The following is a 12,547-nucleotide window of genomic DNA, read 5'->3' on the forward strand; positions in this document are numbered from 1 at the left end:
AAATGGCTCTATTTGGTTGTAGGACTATCCAGTTGCATGCAGAGGTATTTTTTACCTTACTACCAGTTGAATAATGAAATCCAAGTAACCAGACTCATATTTTTAGCGCAGGCTAAAGAAAGAACAGCAAATCCATAATGTAACACCGTTTCAAGTTAGGGTTAGGGTTCTTGTCTTATTTTAATTCCTTTCACACGCAACACGCTGCAGCAAGACCGCAGTCAACATTTAATAAATGTTTAATAAATTTTATAACCAATATTACAGATAATTTGAAGATACTCGTATACGTTCACACGCCCACACAGGGAAATATCATCCATGCAGAGGCTGTATGGCTGCATGTGTGTTGACCCACTGTACCTGAAATCTCCTCCAGGCACTGTTTGGCTGTCTTGCTGTAGACTAGCTCTCCCTTGGTGGGGCTGAGGCAGGGGTCCGCTGGAGCCACCATGGTGCAGTCATTTTCTGAGAATGTCCTGAGGGCAGAAGGAACAAATAACACATAGCGGTTACAAAGACAGATCGATACGTCTGCCAGTCGTACTACGGGGTCGTTTCACCTCAGCAATAGAGGGAGTGCTTTACTGAAATCGGGGGGAATGTGCGCTGCTTCGTATTCCATTCCATTTCAGAGGTCTTCTAACCCTAACCCTAACTCAAAATGGCAGAACCACATTAATCTTTATGCTAGAAGCTTACAAAAAATATTTTTGGTGGTAAATTGGTTCTAATTGGGATTGTTTTAGATCAGCGTGTATTAATATTTGGAGCCCGTCCCAATTGACAATGTTTTTTTCCAGAGATAAACATTTTCTTATGTGTATTGATTACCGCTTGGTTTCAATTTAACATGGCATTGGAAATGAGGGATGGGTTTCAAAAAATCTGTTTTCTAATTTAAATCGTTCTGATTTGATTCATAAAGTCCCTGGATTGATTTTTTTCATCCATCCATCCATATATGTCATTTCCTGAATCCCCTCATTAGAAATCTTGCGAGAACGCACGGAAAGATTAGACCTGTCACCTGTGAGGGAGATCCGAAACACGACAGAAGCTGCAACCGTGAGAGCACAGGCAGGCCTGAAAGCTGATTCTACCGAAAAAAAGAAATGACGACAGAGAAGGCCTGGACGAAAGGAAAGCAAGATGGTCTAGAGGTAAAATCAGGTGGAAATACCACAAATCTCTGGAAGCAGTGGAAACACTTGCTTCATAAAACTCTCTTTCATAACTAAATATTGACTAATCACTAAATGAATCGGTGTTGAATAGATTGGAATCCAATCAGGACTGAGAACTGGAATGGAATCAGTTCTCCTTTTGAAGACATGTAGCAACATTCAGCCCTAATAAATATCTTATGATCTGTGCAGTTACTAAAAGGGCGAACACCAAGTCAGGCACACATGTTTGACGAAATGTTGGGGCTAAAAAGAAACTGAAAGATGTTTCAGTGCAACAGCTTGAATTTCCCCTCCTTTCTCTTGAAAAGAGTTTCTGAATTTCTGACACAGTTTTCGTCCTCATGTTACATATACCACAGGACATCTCAACAGGTAAAGAGAAACGGTCTCAGATTACATTTTTTTCCCTGTGCAATATACGTTTGTGTGCACCTGTGCTGCATCACGCTTTCCTGTTTGTTTGCTAATCTGAAGAAACGAGGGTAGACTACGCACCGCAGACACAAAACCATGCACGTACACACCCAGTCAAAAGCAGTTGGCGGCTCATGCAAACGCAATGAAATGCACACTCGCACCTGAACGCACGCCGGATGAAAAGCGGATGAAATCCTGAAATGCACGGTAAAACTTCTCTACGCGAGACGAGAAAAGGCTTAAATATGCACGCATGTAAAGGCAGCACAGCGCAGACGGATCCGAGCACAGGTTTTTCATGTAGCATTCATTCCCTCCTATACGCACACACACCCCAGACACGCACAAAAACCAGGGACCATGCCACCTGCAGAGCTGCAGATAAAAATTGGCTTCCAGTTGCGGCAGCAGCATCAGCGTGTGACTTCAGCTAATGTGATAAAGCTTCTTTATTTTCTTCCTGTGAGCTCACCTCACCTCAAAGGCTTCACAAAGACAGACACAGGGACAGTCACTACTGCTACTGTACAGAACGATGTGGACCCAGAATAAGACGTAAGATATTTATTTATTATTTACTACACTTCTACTTGAAGGTTTGGCACCAATGGTTCAAAATGGACCAATTTCGGTAAAGTTTTTAAATCTTTAAACTGTTTGACTGACAGCAGCTGATATGTGGCACAATTTTAAACTCCTGCACTGATGAGAGCGGTTGAAATCACTAAATATTCTCTTACTGACATTGCAAACTCTTTGCATGTGCGTGTAAATGTGGGTGGAAGGGTGTATGCCAATCAATTCTGCATGCTAAGAGCGGAAAAACCTTACAACCACACTGGTCTTTTAAGCTTGAAAGAGAGAACAACTTAAAGTGGGCGGAGAAAGAGAATCCAAACAAGCCGAGGATGCTTCTTTCCGGCCAAAAACGACAGAAAGCGGCATCACAGCGGGGCGCTGTATGCGCGCTGACAGCTTTCGGGTGAGGCCTGCTGGTGAGGAGTAACATTTATAGAAAGGGAAGAGGAGGATGAAGTCAGAAGCGCTTGGAAATACTGTACGCTCACATGGAAATGTCGTGGAACGGAACAGAAAGAATGGGTATGGGGGTGGACCTCAGTGTACCTCGAAGAGAAGACCTTATACAGCAACAAGAACCATTTAATTAAATTACTTATTACTGCCTCAGCCCCACCACCAAGTGTCTAGTGCATCCATGATCCTGGCTCAGTAGTTAGCCAGTAGCTTGCCAGCGAAAACAACCAAACCACACTGTTTATAGTCCCTCACCCACTCTCTCATGCCTACTGCTATGTAAGGAGCTTTCAGAGAGCATGCCAGGAACTCTTCTGGCCAACAATGACCAGGGTTTTAAATATCAAGCTACTTCGTCTCCAGGTTCAAAGTTAGTACAAGCTAGTAGCTACCCAACATTTTCTTTTTTTTTAAAAAAAGATTTCAGAATAAATTGGTGGGATATATTTTCTGGGGGCAGTTGTGATTGACGTAGCTGGTTTAATTTTGCCGGCTACAGCCAAAGTTTGCCAGATCAAATTACCGACCAAGATGGCAGCAAACGGAGAGCGGAAAATGTTCCTTCTGAAAACCTTCCGGTGGCATCGCAGATGGTACATCCAGTTTCATCTACATTTACTTTTTGCTCAGGCTCAAGCGGGCTGCCTGGGATTTTCAGCTTCAGGTTTGGTTCGTTTGTTGAAAGCTGACTATCACTCGCTGTCTGCCCAGGACTGATAGCTGCAGCACCTTTCTAAGTTTGTGGGATTAATGCTCGTGAGAGGTACCCGAACGTAGAAGAGCTGACTGTGCACAATGTAGGAGGGAGCTTAGTCAAGGGTTGAAATACTGAGTCTTCTTTAATGGGATACCTAACTCCTTTCTTCTCCAAGTGCAAAAGCATTAGGAGCTATTTTCTTCCTACATATTTACCCACTTCTCGCACATCTGATGGCTGCAACGTCAGGGAACTACGGACCGGCTGCATGCACCAAAACAGCATTGACTGAATGAAGGGGATGCATGCAAGGGGAAGGGGAATGGGTTCCTAAGTGCTGCCAGTGTCTGGATTCTCACATCAAGGAGGAAACCCAGACAGTTAAATAATAGGCTCTGGCAAGCAGCAGGAAGTGGATGTTAATTTGTTCGGCAATGGCTGTGAAGAGATGTGGAGGCAAGAGCAAATTGCACAGTGGGGAGCACCGGGAGCGTGTGCGGTGACTGAACGTGTGAAAATATGAATGAAAAACAGAGGGCGAAAAGTAAATTTCTAGCATAGTTTGTACCCTATGGACAGTAGCGCACACACACGTGTCTCACCTGTACATGAAGGGGGCCACAGTGGCAGTGTTGGGGTGGTTGTGCTGCTGTTGCTGGGGAAGCTGAACTACCCCATTTCCCCCGAGCGCTCCCCCTCCTCCGCCTCCTCCTCCCCCCAGCGTCCCAGTTGACCCAGACAGAGCTGAGGTGCTGGTGGACGAGGTGATGCTGGTCCGTTTGCCCTCTGGGCCCCCGATGGAGCGCTGTATGTAGAAACTACCGCCTTGCCCTCCTTTCGTCAATTTGGCCCTCTCTCCCTCGCCTGTCCGCATGTTGCCGCTGCTGTTTAAGGCAGCCTGGTTTTGGGTCTGCGGTTGACTCTGACCCTTTGCCGTCGTTGCTGAGGGAGCCTTGAGTCCCGGCTTAGGGATGCCACTGGAAGGTGAGGGGGCGCCATCTTTCTTTCCCGACTTCCCCCCCTTTGGGATGAGGCTGGCAATTTTGGACGTCTTCTTGTTGGAGTCGGCAAACGCCTCACGCTCCTCCTTTGGAGGAGAGCTATCCTTGCTAGATTTCCCAGACTTGCTTTTGTCCTCCTTGTCTTTGGAGGACATGGACCTGCTGCCGTTCGCTTTTGAGTAAGAAGAGGATGATGACGAGGAGGTTTTGCTGGGTGCAGAGAGGGATGACCCAGAGGTCTTTGTAGGCATCTGTTTGGCTGTAGCACTGCTACTACCACTGCTGCACACTGACCCCGTGGGCGTCAACCCGTCCTCACCGTATTCTGACAGGTCATCTTCTTCCTGTAAAGCCATCTCCGCCACAGACGGCGACGCTCTCGAGGCCGACCGAGGGTTAATTAGGCGGAACTTGTCCAGCATAGACCTCTGGGGAGGTGCACCACCTGATCCTAGTTTCGACCCGTCGCCTCCATGCAGCTGAGGGCCTTCCGGGGCCTGGGGGGAAGGGGTGGTGGACGGTGAGTGCGTGGGGCTGGCCAGCATAGACGACGTGGCGCTGTGCTTGAGGTTCATGGACTTGCTGCGCCAGGACTTGCCAGCTGTGGGTGAAGGGATGGCAGAGGCCAGCTGCTGCCCACTGAGGCTGGTGGGAACCATTCCACCAAGACCGCTCCCATTCATCCCGCTGGGTACCGGGATGCCCCTCACTGCCTCTGAACAAGAAGAAAAAAGAACAGAAAAAAGATAGTCAACAAATGGAGTATTGGTAAATTACATTTACAGCTGGTAAATTCATATTTGGTCTTTATTTTCTCCTCTGTGTACGAGAAGATTGATTTTCTAAGCAAATTAGTTGAAATTATGACAAACTTTCAAAGGATTCCTACATTTTTAAGGGCCATACACACAGGAAGATATCAGTAACAATGATCATAGGTTAAAGAACCTTTTAGCCATGTGTCTGCGAGTACCAAGGTGAATCATCTGAGCTTTGAAATGGCATGATGGAAACAATACCCAATGGGTGTGATTAGGATGTGATTCCCCACGCATTTACTACAAACAGAATTGTGGTTTTGATTTGTATCAACAGGTTAAACAGGTGTTTTTAGTGGTGTCAGGTGAACCCAGATGAAGAGACAAAGAGGAGCTATTTCTAATAAACCTGTCATGGAAAAGTGGTTGCTTCGTCATCGTCACAGAGTGGCTTAGCTCTGTCCACACACTAGCAGCTGTTTTGTGTTTTTACTCAAAAATAATTGGGTTCGGAAATACACAAAGAGGTTAGCTAATCAAGCAGAACCTGGAACGTTCACCAGCCTCTAATTGTCAGCTGCTATGCGTTGAGAGACGAGCAAATGGCTTTTAATGTGAACAGGGCTACACCATCAGCTCGCAAGACAAATGGAAATGGAACAAGCCACTTTGTCGTAGCCATGGCAACAAATGAAATCACGCCCGTTAACAAGAAAGGAAAGTTTGTCTTGAAGAGAAAGCTTCCACTGCTGATGGAGTTTAACCCAGATTAACTGAGCCTCGTGCATCTTTAATAATCAATAAAGTTTAAGGTTGTTTTTTCATCGAGCTGACACATTTCTAAAACATTTGCTTTGGGTAGAGACTGAGGGACAAAAGTTTGTCTCCTTGTGGGTATGAGGAACTTTGAGAGAGAAAGAGATCAAGAGCAGGCAGGCAGATTTATGATGAGAAAGGAGTAAAAAGGCGACACAGTGACAACATGGAGTTATGCGTCATTAGACAAAGTGTCTGGCTGTCAGTCAGAAGAGTGAGCAGGGTTCAGCTGTATCTGAGTCACCTCCAGTCTGCCGTTTAGAGCCCCTTCAGACAGGCGGAGGTGGAGGGGTCAGATGCAGATGTGGAAGGGGTCAAAATATGTGAACCGGCTTTTAACAGTATTTTTTAAAACCTTAAAAGATGCCTGCAGAACATGCCTCACAGAAATCTGTATATAATACCTTTCAGAACTCATACACATTCATGGTGCTTATTGGGCAGCTGTTAGTTGAAGTCATAAGTTACTTCTGCATTTGCATTTGCTCAGAGGTAGCTCAGAGCTGACAGAGAGTTAAGACTGAGGAGTTTTGTGCTGTATTTAATTTCTGAATCAGATCAACTGCCTGCCAACTGAAAACAAGTACATGAAGCCAGCAAAATGTATTCAGATTAGTGGCAATTTAAGCATGGGTGAACTGCTGTATGTTTTACTATATGTTATGTATTTGGTATCCATTTGTATTTACAGGTCATGCAAATTTTGAATATGCAAAGAAAAGCAGATGCAAGCACAAAAATGTGCACACAGCACATTACGCTAAACGTGTTGAGTGAAAATTTGCATTTGCAAGACAGCAGAAGCTTATCTAGGTGTGCATGTCTGTTTTCCTATCATGAGCTGAGCTAGCAGGTAAGAAAGCTGACATAAGTCATGTAGAGCGTTCAGATATCACACCAGTAGTTGAGGCCAGGGCGGGTAAATGCGAGTAAGGCCCCCGGTCAATTATTTCCAATTATTACTATTATTATTATTTTTTTTAATTTTGTGTCTAGACAGCTATGAGAAACTGGCATAAATGTTGATGAGGGTACCAAGTGTGCAATGTGCGTTTTCAGTTATATGTGTATGCAAGAGCATGTCCTCTATGTTACCCATCATCTCTTAGAGATAATGCAGCGGGCCTTATGAATGTGAATTAAATAGGCTGGAAGCATTTGTGTGTGTGTGTCCAGTCAATTAACCCCGTCTTTAGAGTAGAGATACCCCTTCCCTCCTGTAGCATCCCTCCATCCACACCCCAGAGGCTGTTTTGCAGCGCCACCACACTTTTCACCGAGCTGTGACTTGCTGTTGCCGTGGCAACAGACTCGTCTTTCTTTCTTTCTTTTTTTTCCGAGCAGCCAAGGAATGAAATGTCACTTGTTCTGGGCGGTGGTGGACCCTCCGCTCACAATTACAAACACACGCAATTGCATGTCATGTTTTTCAGTACAACCAAAAGTACATGCATGTACTGACTGCCACTCTCCACACGTCAGTTACTACCACTTTTTCATATTTTGACACTCCTGACCCCTTAACACGTCCATAATGGTCAGCTAACAAATTATCACCTTGCTACAGGAATTCAGCAGCTTCCCCATCCAGCCTGGTGTAGTCAGACTAAATTCTCATCAGGATCTGAGTCTGGTAACACACCATTTGGATTCAATTGTGGGACGTGCTTCAACTGATAAAGAAAAACCAGAGAAAGAAATGCCTCTGTGAGTAGCTGCGACCAATTAGAACCCACCACATCTTTGCCAGGGAATAATCATTTCCCAACTGAATGACTTTCAAAGGAGGCGGCTAAACTGTAAGCCAAAGATTTCACTGACACTCACCTATGGACACGAACTTGTGGAAAGAGACCAAAAGAATGGAATTGAATACACAAGTGGCTAAATGAGTTCCTCTGTAAAGTGGGTGGAGACATGATGAGGAGCTCAGACATTTAGAAGGAGCTCTAAATATAGCCATCTGCTCCCTCAGGTCAAAAGGGGGCTGTTTGAGGTGGTTGGGGCAATCGGTTGCATCCCTTTGGCATGGGCAGGTGGTAGGAGACCCCTGGATAGACCCAGAAATCGCTGCAGAGATTATACTCATCTCATTTGGCCTAGGGAAATCTAGGGATCTCCCAGGTAGAACTGGAATGTGTTGTGGGAGAGGGATGCCTGGAATTGCCTGCTACAAGCCTGTTGCCACCATGACCCAACACTGAATAAGTTTATAAAACTGGATGGATGGATGGAAAGTCGAGGTGAATTCTAGGCTAGGACTCAGCTTAAATGACTAACCCTTTGTCTTAAAAAAAGCACAGTAATCACCAACTCTCTTTTAGTTAGAAACAACAGTTAGGCTCTAATTTAGTGGGCTCAATCTAATAAGGAACAGAGAATGGCGACATACTCTCCTTTGAGCTGTTGTTCTGCGTGATTAAGGTTTTACTGTATGTCAGTCTAGATGACCAACGTATCCCAAGAGGCTACACATGCTGATGTGGATAATAGGAACAAACAAACCGATCAGACCAGCTCGTACTGGACAAAGCTACTCTGTACAACCAGTAAAATCTCAAATGTCTGGATAGGGAAGCTGGTGTTGTCTACAAGCGCTACAAAAAATATACACTGAACCACATCAACTAAATAAGTCATTCCACAGTGTTGCTTTTGAGCCTATCCCTAACTTCTGTCAATCTGTGCAATGTCCAGGCTTCACGACTGGATCAGCACCAGTTGAGTATATTGTTACGACTATTACCACAAATTCAGGTGCTGATTGCTATTACTGTAAGAAAAATGTTTAAAAGGTCTTGTGGCAGACACTTCCTATATCTCTTTCTCTACCTTCTCCTGCCTCTACTGCCTATTTTTGCCCAGAAAGTTCAGAAGCCACAGCTGACATTTGCCAACTATTGATTTTTCCTTCTTGTATTTTATTTTAGACTGGAATACAGTTTCTTCGCTCCTTGCAGTAAAGCTCAAACGGTTGGAGTCTCATCTCTGCAAACTGAGGATTTGTCTTCTGGCAGGGTTCAGCTGTGCTACATGAATGGGCAGGGAAATGACAGATTTGCCCTTTTAATATACCTACATAAATATGGTTATTTTTACAGAAGAAAACAAAACAAGCAAAACTAAAATACTGCTAAGTGAAGCCGCGGAGAGCCAAAATAATGTGACTCGACATACTGCATCCTCGCGATGCACCCGGCCATCCACGTGATGTAAAAGAAAACAGGAATCATCAGATCAGGCAACCTTCGTCTTCGCTGCTGCTTGGTGCTGTTTTAAAGCTTGTGTTCATTGCAGGCTCAAAGGCAACAAACTGTAATGTACTGTGTGGTCTGACGCCTTTCTATCAGAACCAGCGTTAACCTTTTCAGCAATTTGAGCTACAGTGTCTGTCAGACTGGACCACATGGGCTAGCCTTCGCTCCATCAGTGAGCCTTTCGCCAGTTCACACCTTTTCTTTCCTTGGGTCACTTTCAGGAACACCCAATAAGAGCAGCAGAGATTAACCATCGCTCAAATCCTCCTGCCTGCCCATTTTTCTTCAATCTAGCACTTGGAGGACAAAATGTTCACTCTGTGCCCCAATATATCGCACCTACTGCAGGTACTACGACAGGGTAATTAATTTACTTGACCACCTATTATGATCATAAAGTGCTTATTGTGCTTATTGTATATGTCCACTAAGTCTTTTACAATAAGTAAATTCAGGTACAATTTCCCTTGAGAACCCTACCTGTCCAGCCTTACCCTAACCCTAACCCTAACCCTATCTTTTGAAATGACTTCCCGCCTTCTCCCACTAATGTGTTTGAGGATTTAGGATTGAAGAGAAGAGGGACAGACATTTTAAAAAGCGTTGCTGGAGGCATACCACCTCCTCTCTGTCTGATGCTATTTACTGCGCCTCTCCTCCGCTGCCATCACCACCTACTGAGCCTCTGCGTTTTTGTCGGTGACTGTGCAATGATTTCAATTAAATGAAAGAGCTCATTACCAAAGAAAACATTGTTTATTTCTTTATGACTGCATCATTTTGCAAGCCAGAGTGAAAGGTTCGTTGTATAATGTCAGGCTCAGGTTTCGATTAATAAAACAACGGTGAGCCACAAGAGAGGTTTTAATTACTGCGTTAGCCAATAACTCACAATAAATCTTCATGAATGAGCCAGGGGGAAATCTTAAAGCCATTATAAACGCAGCGAGTGCGCCAATGTAAATACAAAAATCTGCAAATAAAACACTGTGAGTAGATGTGAAGAATTGACTCCTCGCAACAGAAAAACAGCTTATTGAGTAATCAGTTCTGAGTTGAATGAAAAAGCCATGCACTCTGACTCTCCACTGTGAGGCCACTTCGCTCAAAAACATAATTAGTCTCATTAGCCTGATCATGCCTGACAGAGCCGCTGCCTGAATTTGCCCCTTTGGTCATCTCTCGAACGACTCCTGCCATGCTGTGAAATGTTTTCACCGCCTCCACTTAATGGCATCCATTATAACTCACTTGGAATAAAGAGCCGTGGATGATTCAGCAGACTGGTTAAGACTGGTGTGGTGAGTGGCTGGGTGTCTCTTTGGCTCTCAGCTTGTCAGGTTGAGTTGTGCTGTGTGAGTGGTGCCATCAAGTGGCTGAGTGTGAAATCAGCCTGTGTGAGTTTTCTTTTTTTTCCGATGGTAAACAGCAGCAGCACCCCTTACCTCTGTCATTGCCACTGGCGTATTGAAGAGGCTTGCTCTTGTCGATGCTGTTGAAGCTCTGGCTCCGACGGTTGAGGTTGGACGAGCCCGGGCTCCTGGAGGCCCCGCTGCCTGCAGCAGGTACTCTGGAGGGACCTGGTAACCTGCCAAAACACAGAAGAAGAAAGAATTGGGGCACTGAGTTAACATATAAGCAACAGTTGAATGTGTAAACATTGAATGTTTAACACAATTTTGTCTTAAAGTTAAAGGCTCATTATGAATGTCAAAAATTCAATTTCGAATAGTGATGCTTTAAAGGAGAATCTACTTGAATTATCCCATGCTATGACGGTAAAAGTGACTGGTGTGAAAAAATCCCTAAACTAACAAAAGAAAAATGTGCACGGAAGTCCTTCCTTGTGTTTTATGCACACAAAACTGGAGGGGATTAGGCATGAAGAAGGAACCTGGCAAAAAAAACGTTGGACGATATTTCGCTGATTTGATTACGAAATGTCCTAAGGTCCAGATTTTAGCACCGTCACATCACACGCCTCAAAAAGTATTGACAGCAGTAAAAAGACTTGACAGGAGTGGGCCTATCCTTTGAAATTGAACCCTGAATCATGCAGAAACCCTGCTGGGAGCACAAACATGATAAACCCATGAGTTATACCTCAACACTCTATAAGTTTGCCTCATTCAAGGTTAAAGAGTCCTGCTGTCGTGCTATCAGGAACGATGACCCTGGATTCAGTGGACAGACATCAAGATAGTTGCATGAGAGAGGGTTTATGTGTTCCCCTGTGGGCTGAACTTTTGAACTCAGATGGAAGAATGTGACAGATCACAGCGAAGCACACAACAGGTTGATTGAAATCAGTCAGGGGCTATTACTGTTAGTGTTACATAGGTCCCTATTCTGCTGCCTAAAGTGCCCTGACCCACTGAGGCGCAGACTGTTGAGAAGACAGGTCGGGGTTCCAAGGTGGAGCCTCCACGGATCGGACGTGTTTGCCTAACACATCCCACACATGCTCATGGATTGAGATCTTTGGAGGCCAAGTCAACGCCTTGAACTCGTTGTGCTCCTCAAACCATTCCTGAAACACTGTTTCCGTGAAGGGTAGTACATGGCCTGACACAATGTTTAGGCAGGTGGCTTCCCACGTGCATCAGTGAACTTTGCTCATGACCCTGTGTTCCATTCTTGGATCAACATTTGGCCCCTGTCTAAGACCCTCGAATCCATTCCATATTCCAGCTTCTTACGGATCTACTTGTCATAATGTTATGGCTGAGTGGTGCATTATAGCTCTGTCCTTCCTCTCTCCCATGCATCATATACGCTGCTGACACTGTAGAAAGAAACAAACACTTACTGACACGTCTACCAGGAGTTTTGTGTCTCCAGCCTGTAGCTCCGTTCTCCTACACATTTTTCATATAATCTTTTCCTGTTGATATACTCAGAGCTGCCAGTGTGAGATGCTGATTTACCATGCAGCAGCTGGAGGATTTTCACGACTCCCAGAGGAGCGTTAAAAGAATTATCTCATCAAAAAAACTGTTGTTATCGCACAATAACTTCGCAGTGCGTTTTTTAATGCCAGATGCTTTTATCCCTCTGTTTGTTACTGTCTTCAAAAACAACTTTGGCAGCTGGTTCAAAGATCAGGACATGATTTATGGCAACCTGGAACCACTTCTACCATTAATCCGGTAACTGCAGTCTGACGTGAGTTTTATGAACTGATTACAAAAACATCAGTCTTCTCCCTCACAATCACTTTAGATTAGCAGACAAGAGACGGCATTAAACCTCAAAAGGCTTTCCAACGGGAGGTAATGTGGCGTCAGGTTCAATCAATGAATTGTGTATGAATACCTGGCTTGCGTGATGATGGCTATTTGTGTTTCCATTCAGAGTCTGGTCAAAAATTGATCTG

At 44.7% G+C, this 12,547-nt stretch overlaps 1 protein-coding gene across 14 annotated transcripts in view; it reads right to left on the minus strand.

Annotated features, from left to right (window-relative positions):
• Positions 1-12,547, minus strand: part of nav3 (neuron navigator 3) — a 407,174-nt gene that overhangs the window by 75,953 nt on the left and 318,674 nt on the right. For all 14 annotated transcript variants that reach the window (XR_007111316.1, XM_047575822.1, XM_047575819.1 and 11 more), the window contains 3 exons: positions 10,617-10,759; positions 3,942-5,055; positions 364-479 (listed from right to left, as the gene is read on the minus strand). Coding sequence is in view for 13 of the 14 variants with exons in the window: in XM_047575822.1 (XP_047431778.1) it covers positions 364-479; positions 3,942-5,055; positions 10,617-10,759 (1,373 nt within the window). In the remaining variant the exon portion in view is untranslated. The remainder of the gene's footprint in view (positions 1-363; positions 480-3,941; positions 5,056-10,616; positions 10,760-12,547) is intronic.

This window comes from Mugil cephalus, chromosome 22 (genome assembly GCF_022458985.1).
Source record: "Mugil cephalus isolate CIBA_MC_2020 chromosome 22, CIBA_Mcephalus_1.1, whole genome shotgun sequence".
NCBI classification, from domain to species: Eukaryota; Metazoa; Chordata; class Actinopteri; order Mugiliformes; family Mugilidae; genus Mugil; species Mugil cephalus.